The following is a 16,560-nucleotide window of genomic DNA, read 5'->3' on the forward strand; positions in this document are numbered from 1 at the left end:
GCCACAACCTCCATCTCATTTGATTTGGGTCGTTGTCCTGCTGCAGTTAGTTTCAGCTTGAAGTCCTCAAAAGATGTCAGGACATTCTCCTTCAGAATTTTTTGTTAGACAGCAGGATTCATGGTTCCATTTATCACAGCAGAAGCAGCAAAACCTCCCCAGACCATCACACTACCACCACTATATTTTACTGCCGTTAATTTTACACCAGATGTAATGGGACACACCTTCCAAAAAGTTCAACTTGCCTTTTTATGAGCTGACACCTCGTGACACCCCTACCATCAAGTTGTTGCCACACTTAGTAGGATCAACTGCAATCAAGCATTTGTGATAACTTGCAACGAGTCTCTTCCAGCGCTGTGGAGGAATTTTGCCCCCCTCAAGCTTGCAGAATTGTTGGCATTTAGCCATATTGGAGGGTTTTCTAACATGGTCATGCTGCAGCATCTCAATAGGATTCAGGTCAGGACTTTGACTAGGCCACTCCAAAGTCTTCATTTTGTTTTTCTTCAGCCATTCAGAGGTAGACCTGCTGGTGTGTTTTGGATCCTTGTCCTGCTAAAGAACCCAAGTTGGTTTCACCTTGAGGTCACCAACAGATGGCTGGACATTCTCCTTCAGGATTTTTTGGTAGACAGCGTAATTCATGGTTCCATTTATCACAACAAGTCTTACAGGTCCTAAAGCAGCAAAACAGCTCAAGACCATCACACTACCACCACCATATTTTACTGTTGGTATGATGTTCTTTTTATGAAATGTGGCATTACTTTTATGCCAGATATAATGGGACACACACCTTCCAAAAGGTTTGTCTCATCAGACAGTATTTTCCCAAAGGTCTTGGGGATCATCAGAATTGAGACGAACCTGAATATTCTTTATGTTCAGCAGTGGTTTTCATCTTTGAACTTTGCCCAGTGTCTTTCGAATGGTGGAGTCATCAACACTAACCATAACTGTGACAAGTGAGGCCTGCAGGTCTTTAGATGTTGTTAGGGGGTCTTTTGTGACCTCTTGGTTGAGCCATCGCTACGCTCTTGGGGTCATTTTGCTTGGTCTGGTTCCATGATTTTGCCATCTCACTGTGGTTTGCCCAAATCTTCAGAATCCCTTTTTCACACAGGGCAGTGTAGTTTTTTTTCTCCCTAAATGCTAAAGTTTCATTTTATAACTGCTTTTTGTGTTCAGTTGTGTTGTCACTGACTCGTATTTACATTTGTTTGTTGATCTGCAACATTTGAGTGTGACAAAAGTTTGACCATACCGTCTGATTGAATAACATGAGAAGGTGTCTCTAGTCTTCTGCTTATGTGTGAGCCTGTGTGACCACATTCCCAGCATCCAACAGTGTCTTCAATTCAAATGGCATTTTTTTTGCACCATTTCTAAAGCAATCCTGACATAATTGGTGTTTAAAATTGATGCTGCAGCACATACATGCATGTATTTATGTAGAACCCTGCACCACAAGTGGTATCATGTATGCGGAACTTCCTCTTCGTCTTCTAACCTCACTAATCTCCCCATACAGACACATACACATTCACAAAACCTCCCACTGTGTTCTCACTAAGTCAGCATACATGGACACAAGTAGTGAAGAAAGAGGAAGCCCTAAAATAATGACCACGGAGGGGGTGGTGACAGGCAGGGCGTTACTATCCAACCCATTCCCAAACCCAAAAAGGAAAGTGAGAGTCGGCTTGGGAAGATACGTTCTGTGGCTTGTGGTGGTGAAGTGGAACATACACAAGCTAAAGTTAGAGTTTTGTGCCTTAAGATTTCTGAAAAGTCCAACATATGCGTATATGAAAATGAGCATTCTCTGTGTGATGACATCACATGGAATGTGCAGAACGATGATCATTCTCTTTCTATTTGTAGCCCCCAAAATAGAACAAAACTCGGCATTCACAGAATAATTGTTCAGCCATATTGTCAATACAAAGATACATATAAATTATATATATCATACATCACATGTACATGCACATAATGCAAATAATTGAGTATTATTTTACTGTTTAGGTAAAAAAAATGTAAGGTTTATTTACATGGATTTCAATTTTTTTTAGTATCAACTACTGTAATTATTACCATATAGTATAATGATTTATTCAAAGAAATATTTAAAAAATCTAAAATAAAAAAGGTAAAATTAATTAAAATTTTAAATTATTATGTTTTAAATGTAATTATTTTTTACTAATTATACTAATTATATAGACTAGGGTGTAACATCAAGTAAAGGGCATTTTAATTCAAGAATAAATTAGGATTGAAATTAAAAATACAATTGCATAATAAATAGCAAAGACACCAGATAAATAAAAAAGTTAAGTAAAAGTATATTTCCCATGTGTTATACAATCTTTATATATTAATAAATTGATTTCATAATGTAATTAATTTACAGTGACATTAGTTTACAGATATAATTCAGTTTAGTGGTCTTTATTTATGTAATTTTGGTAAAAAAAAGCATCCATATTCATACTGTATCTTGTCAATTATTGTAAAAGAATATCAATAAACATATACAATCAAGCATGAACTGGTTTCATGCATATACAAATATTTAATAATACTATTATCAAACAACATTAAATACATAGATAGGCACATAAGTACATGCTAATAATAAAATAATAAATTAAAATAAACACATAGTACATAAATAATGATAAATAAATAAAGTAATTAAAAAAATAAAATATAAGTCCTGACAAGTAGTAGAGGAAAATGAAAACTAGTGTCGCAAATACTTATTACTACAAAATCCGCAATTCCCTTCACGGTCTGTAGGGGGCGATGGGAGTTAAAGGGTGACGTCATTGGGCTGCGTGAGTGAGAGGAGGAGGAAGAAGAAGAAGAGGAGAAGAAGAAGAGGAGGAGGTGGTACATTCAGATCAGAAGAGGGACAAGTCTTTGGGCGAGTGAATGAAGCTGAACTACTCTGGGAAACAAAAGTACAGAAAAACAACAACAAAACTCTTACCCGTCACTTTCTTTTTTTCTTTTTTGGAGAGACCAGCGATTAATCATCCACTCATTGGAGTCTGCTTTGTAGCTTCAGGTTGGCAGGTATGGAAGTATGTTTCTGTTCAGGTGTTATTTGTTAACCCTCGGATTGTGTCAGTTCATTTTATTATGTCAGCTTCACCTCACGTTTTAGCACTATTGGGAAGCAATATTTTACTTTATTCAGTATCACCCCCATTACACTGTACTCTCCATATTGTTGCTATCAGATAAGGGGGGAAAATCTTTCATTGTATTTAACAGCAACAATGTATGTATATCCTTTGACTCTGTACTGTATATCATAACAAGAGACATGCAAATCACATCTCCATAAAAACAGTCAAAGTATGGACTTTTTTTTGTCAATGTAACCGACTATAGCAATACTATAACAGTTTATCATAGCTGTAGGGTGCAGGAGATACTTGAATGCTTAATATGACCAATTAGACCATGTCCACAAATCTCTTTTATTCTTAGAATAATGTGGACAAACTCTCCAGGCAATATTTGAAGTAACATTTTAATATTCTCAACAGTCAAGTGTAAAAAGAAGTTCACCATGGTAAATATTGAGACATTCATTCATTTTCTACCGCTTTTCCTCACGAGGGTCGCAGGGGTGCTGGAGCCTATCCCAGCTGTCTTTGGGCGAGAGGCGGGGTACACCCTGGACTGGTCACCAGCCAATCACAGGGCACATATAGACAAACAACCATTCACACTCACATTCATACCTATGGACAATTTGGAGTTGCCAATTAACCTAGCATGTCTTTGGAATGTGGGAGAAAACCGGAGTACCCGGAGAAAACCAACGCATGCACGGGGAGAACATGCAAACTCCACACAGAGATGGCCGAGGGTGGAATTGAACCCTGGTCTCCTAGCTGTGAGGTCTGCGCGCTAACCACTAGACCGCCGTGCCGCCCAATATTGAGACTCATTTGACCTAGGAACATGTTTATTTGTAGTCCCTGTTATCCAGAAAGATTTATTCTGTCCAATTTCTGTTAATTTCTGTTTGGGTATTTTGCCCATCATTCACAATCCCTATGTGAATCATAAACACATATTTCTTTCCCTTTTCTGTGCATTATAATGTAGGAAAAGAAGTCAATACGAGCTAGCTAAAATGCACGTCATTGGGACCCAGCTACTTTTACGCTTACAGCTACTTTATCCGAACAAAAAAACACCAAAGGTTTTGCCATTTCCATAACTGACCTGTATATTAACCGAGCTTAAGCAATATTGTTATTGTAGCACCTAACACAGAGGACTATATTTCTAGCGGAATAACACAACGTCTCGTCAAGCTGTTATTTTGATTTCATTACATTGTGAGTAACTAACTGTTTTGTGTGTGTGTGTGTGTGTGTTTAATTTTAACTATAACACACAGCAACATTATTCTCTGCCTGGGGGAAGGAGGCGTCATAAATTGTTTACGGAAGTAGCGTTAGTTCTCATCAATGGGTCTCTGAAATTAAAGCGATTTGGAAAGACGATCCGGTATTGTTTTAAATAATCAAAATACGTCAAGATACTGTAAGCATGACATGTTAGCGTCAATGTACTTGTTAATGCATGATTTTGGGCATTATAATGGGCATTATAATGCACAGGAAAGGGAAAGTGATAATTAAGATTTTATTTCACAAACCTGATTTCGCCATTAGGAATAATTGAAACAACAAATCATTACAACACGCTGTCATACAAGTGTAAAAAAAAGTTAAGCACTGTTAAAATTGAGACATAAAATACAATAAAATGCGCACAAGTCAAACCCCCTTAGGGTTTTTTTTTTACTTTTTCAAAAGGTTATATCTTGAAAACGGTTAGGGATAAAGGCATACTGTAAATAAGAAAAATCATCAGTATCAGCAGTGGTTGGAATAAATTCACTCATCTAATTTGCACATTATGATGTCACCAGGCTCAGAAATTCTTCACAATATGAATTAATGAATTAATGCCCCCGTTGAGGCTGCTTCTTTAAAGCCAAAGAAAAAGCAAGCGTTTTGTTTTGTATAAGTTGCTACTGGACTCAAGGGCCTCCATGTTGGGCTTCACAGCTCTTCAGCTTTTATTTGGATTTCCAAATATGCCCTTCATACATTTGTGCATGCTCAGCAGCCTGAGGTCCTCCTCGTCCTCCACAACAGTCCTTGAGAAGCAGGGGAGTGGGCCTGCCCTCAATAGCCACCCATGGAGCTATGCATGCAGCGAGGGGAAGGACCACTACAACACAAACTCCACAAAACCAGGAAAGTGCTTGAGTTCAAGGGCATACCACGATTTGGACACAAGGAAACACCCTCACTTGATTTGAAACCGAGTGAGTCCAGTTTCTTGGTTTTCAGTGGAAGTTTGGACATAAAAAAAAAACAAAACATTTTCCCCTTAGTGAGACAGTGAAGTATGGCTGGGTCATGGCTGTCTTTGTGTTTGTGAAAAGTGAGGTCACTGAGGGGCTTTGTGTGCAGGGGCCACTGGCGAGCCGATGCTGGCATGGAGGGGCCGGCCCACTGCACGCGGGGAAAAGGTTGAAGGTCGTGTCGGCTCGTCTTTGTGGATGAAGGAGAGCATTCTGGGCCCATGATGGTGGCTCTAAGCGAGAGGGAGGGGGGGTTCCACTGAGCTGCTTTTGTTAGGTTGAGTGGCACTCGATCGGGAGGTCCACTTTAATTCACTTGCATGTGCATGCTAATGACACTGGGGAATGTCTCTTTTCCTTTGGTGCTCTACATGTGTACCATGTGGCAATATCTGGTTAGTATTGCACATACAAATGGAATCACAAAAATATACTGTAATTACAGCAAGGGTGTTTTGATTTTAATTAGAATCAGACAATATGTGGATAGAGGCTGTTATTTGTAAAATGTATATTGCACAATACAGCAGAACAAAACCAATCAAGTCCTTAATTAGAGCATTTTGGGTCTATATACAATAAAAGTTGTACTCCTACAGATTTAAATGAATGGTCAATTTAAATTAAAAAATATATATTTTCCAGAATGTTAAAAATGGAGAATGACCTACAATTATTATGACCTATAATTATAACATTAAAAAAAAATTCTGTTACCTCCAGGCTACACGGTGATCGAGTGGTTAGCGAGCAGGCCTAACAGCTAGGAGACCCGAGTTTAATTCCACCCTCAGCCATCTCTGTGTGGAGTTTGCATGTTCTCCCCGTGCATGTGTGGGTTTTCTTTGGATACTCCGGTTTCCTCACACATTCCAAAACATGCTAGGTTAATTGGTGACTCCATAGGTGCCCTGGCTGGCGACCAGTCCAGGGTGTACCCTGCCTCTCACCCGAAGACAGCTGGGATAGACTCCAGCACCCTTGCGACCCTCTTGAGGATAAGCGGTAGAAAATGAATGAATGAATTAACTTTCACCGCTATTATATATATATGTTGATGCTGGTTTGCAATTGCATTAAGTGTAGCAAAAAGACAAAGAAAAAGTTATTTCTGCCTCCTTTACTTTGCTCTCATATTGAGATCACTGAAGTAGTGCCGCTGCGGATGCACGAAAAACAAAGAAGAAGCAAAACATGTAAAGTAGAGTAGAGTCAATCCTTCGAGGTGTAGCGTGATGTCATGGGCGGCAGCTGTTCAAACACTGAAGTTTCGTGTGACTTTTTGTAGTAGTTGGGGGTTGTTGTGTTCATTTTGACTGGTGAATCTGCTGTTATTTCATCCATATTGCACGTCTAGTATTTCACAGATTGTTTGATACCAGAAGAGATTTTAATTTCTCCATGCTTTGGTGTAGTGTGTAAAGGTGATCTGTGATGAATGCTCTCTGTTGAGTCATGGCTGCAGGGCATAGCTGTCCTTCTTCCTGCTAATGTTACAGCTTGTCTGCTACTCTGTCATGCCACGACATGTCATCTTGATCGAGGACCAAGAATGTTAACCTTTGGTCTTATAACTAATAGAAAAATCATTGCCAAACAAAGCTCACATTGTGTGTTTGCTGTATCTTATGTTATGACTTTGTATGACAAAGCAGCATATTTGGAGGAGATAAGACTGCAAGCAAGTAAACAATGACGCCTCGCTGAAGAGATTAGCATGGCTGTTGCTGTATAAGCAGTTTTATCAGAATAGGACAGCATGTTTGGTTGTGACAAATACTTCAATATGGTGGCACAAAGCAACAAGTAAGTGAATTTCATGTTTCAGTATATTATGTCATTGGATGACATTGACATATTGGACCTGGAGCCCTCTTGGGGTCCACCGGCCACCATCGTTCTCAAGGCAGACTCGAGTCACGATTTTGATGACTTTGGACTTGACAACAACAAAGACTTGCAACTTGACTTTGATATCAATGAGTCCGGACTTAGACTCCGACTTTAGTCTGGTGACTTGAAAATACTTTTCAGTCATGAGCCATGTTTACATGAGGACTTTTTCCTCTTTCCAAATGACTTTTCCGAAAACATGGTATACATGGAAAGGAATATTCCAATCTTTTGTCTACATGCGCCGCTATAATCAAACAGAATAGTCAATGGGGCATGCGCAGTAAAGCGTAAACATCAACGTCATGTGATACGGACTTGTTGGAATAATTCCGCATTGACAGTTTTCCGTTCGTCCAGTCTTGAAATTTAGTTTGGATCAAAAAGCAGTCCAGTGCCGATTGCTCGCCTCCATTTTTAAAACTGAAGAAAATTTTGAGCTGCGTGTTACGCCATATCTGAGCATGTGCTGAAAGAACGCACCCGGGATAAATTTAAACAGGAAAAGATAAAATTCAAGCTTGCTAATATTTTATAATTGAACTCGGGACATGTTTTATATAGATATAGATAATTTTTTGAAAGAAAAACTGGACTTGTGAATAAAGTATAGAAGGGTTTAGATTCTGTTCCACAGATGGCGGTAATGCACACCGAAAGCTGCTTGCCAACCGCCAATAAACAACAGAAGAAGAAAAACAGGACAAAGAAGAACGCACCCTGACAACTTTCCGTTTGAGTGGGTACAAGATACCTCAATCGGATTGGGGAAAGGAATATTTCACCTCTGGGAATCTGATGATATGTTAATTCGGATTGGCACTTTTCTTTCGGAATGAGGTGTATACAAAGGTTACATACACCGAATGCAATTGGAATATTTGGGTCCATGTATACGTGGCCATTGATTAAATGTGTCCCCAGTCTAAGTATTCAAGCATGTCTCATTCACATGAATAGGTTAACTTTTCCATCACCTCTTAGAAAAAGTGGAGAAAAGGGGGAATTTTCAAGTAACCTCTGTAGCTTCTTGGAGCTTCCTTGTGGATTTCTGTTTGTAACTAATCATAATCAGCAATTCCCTCACACACACTGTCCGTGCTTTCTTCTTTCTAGTTAGGGCCATCGCCTTCTTCTTGCTCTTTCTGTACCTGCAAGACTGCAATGAGAGCTTCTTCACTGCAGTTCAACATCTTGGGGGCGAAAGTGGGACCAAATAATCCCACGACTGCTTCACAGATGCGGGAAGTGGTGGTGACAATGCATAACCATGCAGGAACAATGGCGTACACTAGATGTAAACAGCACCTGATTTGGGTGTTTCATGACAAAATACAATTAGGTTTTGGCATTGAAACAAATATAAGACGACCTCTCTTCTTCAAGAACTGTGGAGACAAAATTATTTTTTCAACTGCTTTTGATAGTGGTCAATCCAACACAAAAGCTGCTTGCTGTGCATGGCTGCTTGTCAACTAGTGATACTGTGGGTGTTTTTTTTGTTATAAATTCCACCATAGCGGTTTTTTCCTTGTAGCAGCATGAAGCGTGTTCATGTTGGCCCACTGATTTGACGCCGACTGTGAGGAGCATCGGAGCACCTTGCCGAGCATGTATGATCTTTGAGTATCAAGTCATGACTTGAGTGTGGGAAAGCAGGCCACATCAGTCAGTATGAGAGATCAGGTTTCATCTCAAAAGGGTATCAAAAAGTAGAATATCAGCCTTAGTCAGCATCACAGAGGAGATTGTAGTTGTTTAAGGTGCACATTCAGCACTAATACAATAATACAATACGACTGCAGAGAACATTCCGGTGGAATGATGATACGAATCTCTCAAAAGAAACATACCATGTGGTGCTTTGATGCCTTCTGTTGTGAAAGGACGGTTTTCAATCACATCGGTGTAACATTTTGACCGTGTTGACGTTTTGAGACTGTAGCACATGTGGCACAGTGTTTTTGCATAACCTTGCAAAACTCGAGATATAAATTTCTGGAGCAATGATGGGTTGTGTTCAAAATACTTTGGAAGACATGTAAGCATACATGAAATGCAGATATAGATATATCTGGAAAGTTTTACAATTATTAGACCAAATGCTTAGTGACTTCAGGATAACTACCGCTAATAAGCCACAGGGTTCCACAAAGTAGCGATTCATTTATGGCTAAATTCTAATCTTGTGACATCTCCTTTACTTCAGAACGACTACTGATTGTTTAATTACTGTGACACTTGTGAGTATGTGAGTAAACGACCAATCACAAGCTCTCAGTGCACTCACAACAAGCTTGTTAACCCATTGCGGAGCGGAGCTCAGCAGAGCTCAGAATATACTGTATAGCAGTACCACAAAATAACAGTCTGACTCACCTTTCAGTCTGAGTCATCTTTCAAAGAACACTACAACAACAACAACAATAAATTCATCACGCAGCAGCTTAATACTCAAAAAGCTGTACATACAAATATACAAACAGGTCCCAATATGACTTTAAAATAATAAAAAAAAGTTTCCTCATAAAGCATTTCCTCTGAGCAACACATTAATTGGGGCACTGCAGTGATGTCAGCTTCCCTCTTTTTGCTTTGGGCTCCGGGTCCTCTGGTGGACAGAAGCAGCATTGCAGCGCCATTTTCTATACTTTTTATTTGAATTAAATGGTATTCTCAAATGAATCACATTACGGGAACACTTTATAATGTTAGTTTTTGTTCATATAAAACTCATTTTGATACTTGCTTCGATATTCCTGAGCTATAATGTTGCTTGCTGTGTGATGAGTTTAATGTTTGTAAGATGGAACTGTGATGAAACCGTGAGTCAGATGGGGTTGACAAGGGATTGACAAGCTCATCATGAGTTTATTCATAGCTCATGATTGGCTCCGGTGGTATGGTATAAAGAACTTGTGCACGCAACAATATATATATATACGTATATAAACAAATCTGTTCGGCTTATAAACTGGAATTTATGGTGCCATGCCACTGCAAATACATTTTATTTGATGGTAGCCATGTTTTTCAACTAATCAAATTTTACACAAATGCTTTTCTGTCCCCTTAAGGCGTGTAAGAAATTTGGCTAAACGTTCTAAAGTTATCCTTGTGAGAAATTTCAAGGCAACTCTGTTTAATTACAGAGCCAACCTGTGGTGTATTTGTCAGAAAGGTGACTGCATGTTTTGACCAGTTTTTGAGAAATTAAAAGAGACTCTTGCGGTGCATTGCAGTCATAAAGCTCCGCATTTGTGGACTGTATGATGAAACACACTGTTTGATGGCTTTAAAAAGCTGAAGACTGCAGTGAAGGTGAACCACGGTGGGTGGTTTAAAATAAAGTCAGTGCAAACAAACACACAGAAGTAGCATGGCCTGGTGTATTTGTCTTAGTGTTCATGTCCTGCTGTTTAGATGGGATGCACAAGGGTGTGTGATGGGCCTGTGTGATTGCTACTTGCTGTGTGTGAAACCACAGTGTACGACAATGATGACTTGTGACGACCAGAATAGAAGAAGAAGAGGAAGGCTTAGCCCCAAACATCTGTGTTACCTGACAGCTTAGCATAAAAGATGATTTAAAGTCAACAAGTTAAGGTCAAAGATCAAATCAGCTCATTGGTTTCAGTAGTGTTTATTCGTATTTTTTGTATAACGCATATATGTAGTGTATCAGTGTTTGTCGTACTTGCTCCTGTGATTTTGTTATCAGGACTGCATTCCACCATGGTCCACCTCACATGAATCCTGTTGTGACTATGAAATGTCTGATATGTTTTACCTTGAAGTGTTTGTGATAGAATCAGAAAACAGCAACAACATCAGTGTTGGCTTCACATTGTCCTGAGTGGAAAATGTATAATAATCAGACGCTGTCACTTGAAACACTTATCATTACCACCAGATCCAGGTAAAGGTGTGGGTCCAGGAATCTTTGTCGATAGGGGCCCTGTCCTACATTTCCAACTCCTAAATCTCATGAATGATCGAGTAGGAAGTCTATGTATGCCAGCTTGCCTCTTTCTCTGTGGTAATTGCTGCTTTTGTTGCTTTTTCTCGAAAATGGCCACCAGAAACTCTGCCGTAAGAACTGTTTGTTGATCATTGATTATTAGCACGTAACCAGATTGGTGTGGTGGCGGGGTGCTGAAGCATACCCCTCGACATCTGACCAATCACAGCATAATAGGTGTGGCTAGGGGAGGATGCTGTAGAATCCAAGAGAGAGAAGAAGAATGCAGGTCTACAATGTACACAACTGGGGATTTATGGTGTGTTTAATGAAACGAAATGTAATAGTTCATTTCAAAACCCCCTGAAATGAGGAAGACTGGAATTTATCAGTAAATAATGTATTAAGAATTGCTATTTTATTGTTGTCTTTTTTATGTTTTTTTGTCATGTTTTGTTTCACAACTAAACTCAATAATGCAACAATTATTTTTTTGTTTTTTATTCTTATAGTTTTATTTTATCCGTATGCTTTTAGAAAAAGCATATGTTTATTTTTGTGCCTCTCCCCATTTTTTTTTTACATTTCTCAGTAAATATGAAAATGTTTTCTTTCTTTTTATCTACGTTTAAATTTTTTTTCCGTAAATTGGGCATTCATCTTTTTTCCTGTTTATTTTTTTGTATTTCTCAGTAAATAGTGCAGCATTAAAATATGTTATTTTTGACATTTTCCCCCTTGTCTATTTTCCTTTTTTTTTTTTAAACTATTTTTAGGTTTTTTTTTTCTCGTCACATTTTTGATTTAGATTTGTTGTGATTTTGCCCAAAAATAATGCATTCAAACTATTTCCCATTTTTATTTCCCACTTTTTCTAAAAGTTCTAAAAAGTTGTAGTTGTAAAATGTCTCAGTAAATTGAACATATTTAATAAGCTTTATTGCCATATTGCTGACAATAAACGGCCACTGGGACTCGTTAATGAAGTCCAAATGAATAGGATGACGACCCCCCAGTGGATGTCATGTGTCAACTTGTGACTGATGTCACACTGTGTGGAATGCCGGCGGCTGTTACATTCCCACCACATTATCCATAATAGCAATTCATAGAGCGTGTGTGAGTAATGCCGTAGCAGGATGAGGCTGGTTTGTACGTATGTGTGATTCATCAGGTCAGCAGACATCTGGAGGTGCTGCTCACAGCTGGTCGGGGGCAGAGTTTGTGGGAATGTCGTGGCCCATTATGGCTCTTGGATGAAAATGCCACTGCTTAAACACCAGAGATGAATCACTGTGGCTGGGAGTGTGCTTGTTTACATCTTCTGTTCACTTCTGTGCTTCTTTGTACATGTGTAGGTGTTCCTGAAGGCACCATGGAGGAGGGAAGCTGCTTTGGTAGGGAGAACTAGAAGTGGACCTCAGCGTTATTATTTTCCGTTTTCCACCCGGACACAACTCCAGAGAACGGAGTTGTTGAAGAAGAGTAAAAGCATGTGTCACGTCATCGTAACGTGCCGCTCCATGCTGTGGACCCTGCTCAGCATCATCGTGGCCTTCGCCGAGCTCATTGCCTTCATGAGCCCCGACTGGCTGCTGGGATTCCCTCGTTCTAATTCCAGCGTGAGCCATGCGGGGGTGGACTCCGGGGAGTACCGGCCCTCCCTGGGCCTCTACAGCCGCTGCCTTCGCCTGGCCACCCGGGGAGGAGGTGTTAGCTGCGGGCCCTACGCCGGGACCTTCTCAGAGGTGGCCAGTGGTTTCTGGCAGGCGGCCATGTTGTTTCTGGCCGGGGGGACGCTAGTGCTTGGGGTGGTGGCCTGCATCTCCATCTTCAGTCTGTGCTTCCAGAGCATCCTGAGGAAAAGCATCTTCAACATATGTGGTCTGATGCAGGCTATCGCAGGTGAGGGATGCATCTGCATGGACTTGTGATATGGATATGTCATTTTTAGTACAAATTAAAAATTAAATTACAAATAAATAAATATAGTACAATATAATTTGTAATAATATAAATACTAGTATAATATACATTTAATAACATTTTAATCAATTTTTAAAAACAAATAATGGGAGTTGTAATCATAATAATTTCAATTAAATTATTATTATTACTATTATTAATTTTTAAATTAAGAACAAGAAATATTTAAACAAAAATTTATTTTAAAATCTGAAAAATAATGTAATATTAAAATTAACATTTCATAAAATAATGCAAGAAAATAATGTATTTAATATAAAAATTGTAATACAATATCTCATTACATTTTTCAAATTATTTTATAAAAAATAACAATGAAAAAAACAGTTAAATTAAATTACTTACTACTAAAAACAATACAATTCAAATTTAAATGTCTTTTTAGATAATAGTGTATTTTAAAATCAGAAGAAAAAAGAAGAACAATAATAACATTACCCAAAATAATAACAACCACAAAACCTGTCTTTTTATGGAGTCACATGACATAACCACCTGTTGCTAGGTAGAATTCATAGGGCTCCACTATAACTGTCCCATAGGTCAAGATAATTCTACAAGTTCAGACACACATACAGTGTCATATTTGACTGGAACTGCTGAAAGTGCACCATACTTTTTAGCACTCATGCGCCACCTGCTGGATCTGGATGGGAACTGCATTTTGCAGCCTATGAGTCAAATGTTTTTTTTCAAATGTTTTTTTTTCTCTTAACACATATCAGTGTGTGTGTGTGTGTGAAAATAACGGCACGTGAGAGCCAGCAGCTGATGTGGGCTCTGTTGTCGACCTTCTCCCCCTCCAGGCCTCTTGCTCATGGTGGGTCTCATGCTGTACCCTGCCGGCTGGGGTTCCGAGAAGGTGGTCAGTTACTGCGGGCCAGAGGCATCCGCCTTCAGGCCGGCCCTGTGCTCGCTGGGCTGGGCTTTTTACGCCGCCATTGGGGGAATCCTGGCGGCCTTCCTGTGCGCTGTTTTGTCCGCACAGGCGGAGATTGCCACCTCTAGCGATAAGGTCCAGGAGGAGATAGAAGAAGGGAAGAGTCTCATCTGCCTTTTGTGAACACCCGGAGTGGACAGACTGTGGACTTTCGGGGGATTTATCAGGTCCCAAGAAGTTGGAGGTGCTGTATTCTTTCCTGATGGATTCATTGTGGAAAAATACTTTCACATATTTGAATGAATAGTAACGTTTGCCATCAGTTCTCATACTTTGTTGGCATTGCTTAGTCAGCGTATTCACCTAAATCTGATAGATAAATCTGATAAAAATTCTGCCTATACATTTTGGTAGATGACCACTGTGTAACCCAACAATTTGAAATATTAATAATGATTTTGAGTGCATGAGAAAGTGCTAGCTCTCATGTTATTAACATTTTATTAGTGCATGCCGATAAAGCTGCTGGCAGTGACTGGATTCTTGTGGGGTTAATATAAAAATACTACATCAGGAGGTTGCCTACAGCTGCAGCTGTTTATGATTTTTTTTCATGGTTTTCAACATGGCCATGAATTGAATATTAGGCATTAGTTGGCACATTTGTGGTATATAAACTGAAATGTGTTAGCAACTATATACATTCAATGCTAGTGTTAGTGATATAACAATAAGTCTATCCTTATGGTTGTAGTTTGCATTGGTGCATATGCAAATTTATTATTATTATTGTTATGATTATTATTATTGGATGGCAGGATTTTTTTTTACAGTTTTTTCCACAGTTACAGTTTACAGTTTTTTTTTTACACTGCTGGCGTATGTACCCAGTGAGTAAACAGAGTGCACAACTTCCAGTAAACACAGATTGATATCATTGCTATGGTTCCCTTGCATAGCTGAACTAAACATCACCATGTGTGTCCCGGAGAGAGCTCCATAGTGTGGCAGTGCTGCTACCAACAAATAATTGTTTGTAGCTCTAACTGCAGAACTTTGTTGGTAGTGGTGCCGCATGGTATACATAGCTCACCATGATAGATAGAACACACAATGACAGGCTGCAAAAAGTCTGGTGCAAAACTTGACTTGTGCCGTGTGATTGTTTTTATTCATTGTGGAAGGCGAAGGTGTGCAATAAGGATTTTCTGTGAAAGTTAATATGCTGGGTTTTTATGTTATGTTAACAAGAGTTAGAGCATTTTTGTAGCATCGTAAGGAAGTGAATGGCTGATGTGATTGTAGAGGATTACACTTTGTACCTTCAATAAAATTATAAAAGTCTATTAATAACAAAAGTGGATTTTTGAAACACTGACACAGGTGAAAATAGGAATATATCTGTCCCCTCTTAAAATGCACCTAGTATCTCACAGTTTACACTCCTGGCATTTCAGCAACCATCTTTATGATAGAATGTTTTCCATGGGGACAACAAAAAAAAAAAAACTCAATAATTTGAAGTATATGTGAACTCCCTTTTTTTGGGAGTTTGCATGTTCTCCCCGTGCATGCGTGCATTTTCACCGGGTATTCCGGTTTCCTCCCACATTCCAAAAACATGCTAGGTTAATTGGTGACTCCAAATTGTCCATAGGTATGAATGTGAGTGTGAATGGTTGTTTGTCTATATGTGCCCTGTGATTGGCTGGCGATCAGTCCATGGTGTACCTCGTCCGAAGATAGCTGGCATAGGCTCCACCCCCCCTGCGACCCTTGTGAGGATAAGCGGTAGAAAATGAATGAATGTCCCTTTTTTGTCATAAATGTACCACTTTCGTGTTGTAAATTTCCTTTGTATGTTTACTCCTTTTATTCCCATAAATTTATGATTTTCCCCACACATTTCCCCGTTATTTACATAAATTTATGGCTTTTTTCCCCTGTAAATGTATGACTTTAAGTCAGTAAATTTAAAATTTTTCCCCATATACATTTACTCCTTTATTCTTATTGTAAATGTTTTGACTTTTTTTTCTCCTGTAAATTTTACTTTCTTCTCAGAAATGTACAACTTTTTTTCCCGCAAACATTTACTCCTTTATTCTAACAAATTTACGACTTTTCCTACAAGGACAAAAGATAAATAAAGTCATCAATTTACAGGAAAAAAAAGTTGGACATTTGAAAAAAAGGTTTTAAATTCATGAGAAAAAAAATCACATTTACAGAAAAAAGTATGAAAAAAAGAAAACAACGTACTTTTCGTAAATTATAACATAAATAGGACTTTATTCTTGTAAATTGACAAATTTACAGCCATCTTGTAAAGATATACTATCCACTGAAAATTAGTCACCACATGCATTATTGTCCAACTTATTATTGTATCAAATGTTTATGTTGGCCTGCAGTCAAGCACTTTGA

At 38.8% G+C, this 16,560-nt stretch overlaps 1 protein-coding gene across 1 annotated transcript; it reads left to right on the plus strand.

Moving 5' to 3' along the window:
• Positions 1-2,674: 2,674 nt before the first annotated feature.
• LOC131128588 (LHFPL tetraspan subfamily member 2a protein-like) lies at positions 2,675-15,808 on the plus strand. The gene is made up of 3 exons (XM_058071565.2): positions 2,675-3,090; positions 12,626-13,172; positions 14,060-15,808. The coding sequence occupies exons 1-3, from the start codon at positions 2,947-2,949 to the stop codon at positions 14,314-14,316; spliced, it is 948 nt and encodes a 315-aa protein (XP_057927548.2). The 5' UTR covers positions 2,675-2,946; the 3' UTR covers positions 14,317-15,808.
• Positions 15,809-16,560: the final 752 nt, after the last annotated feature.

This window comes from Doryrhamphus excisus, linkage group LG3, assembly GCF_037039965.1.
Source record: "Doryrhamphus excisus strain RoL-2023G ecotype Guam linkage group LG3, RoL_Dexc_Guam_v1.1, whole genome shotgun sequence".
In the NCBI taxonomy this organism is placed as follows: Eukaryota; Metazoa; Chordata; class Actinopteri; order Syngnathiformes; family Syngnathidae; genus Doryrhamphus; species Doryrhamphus excisus.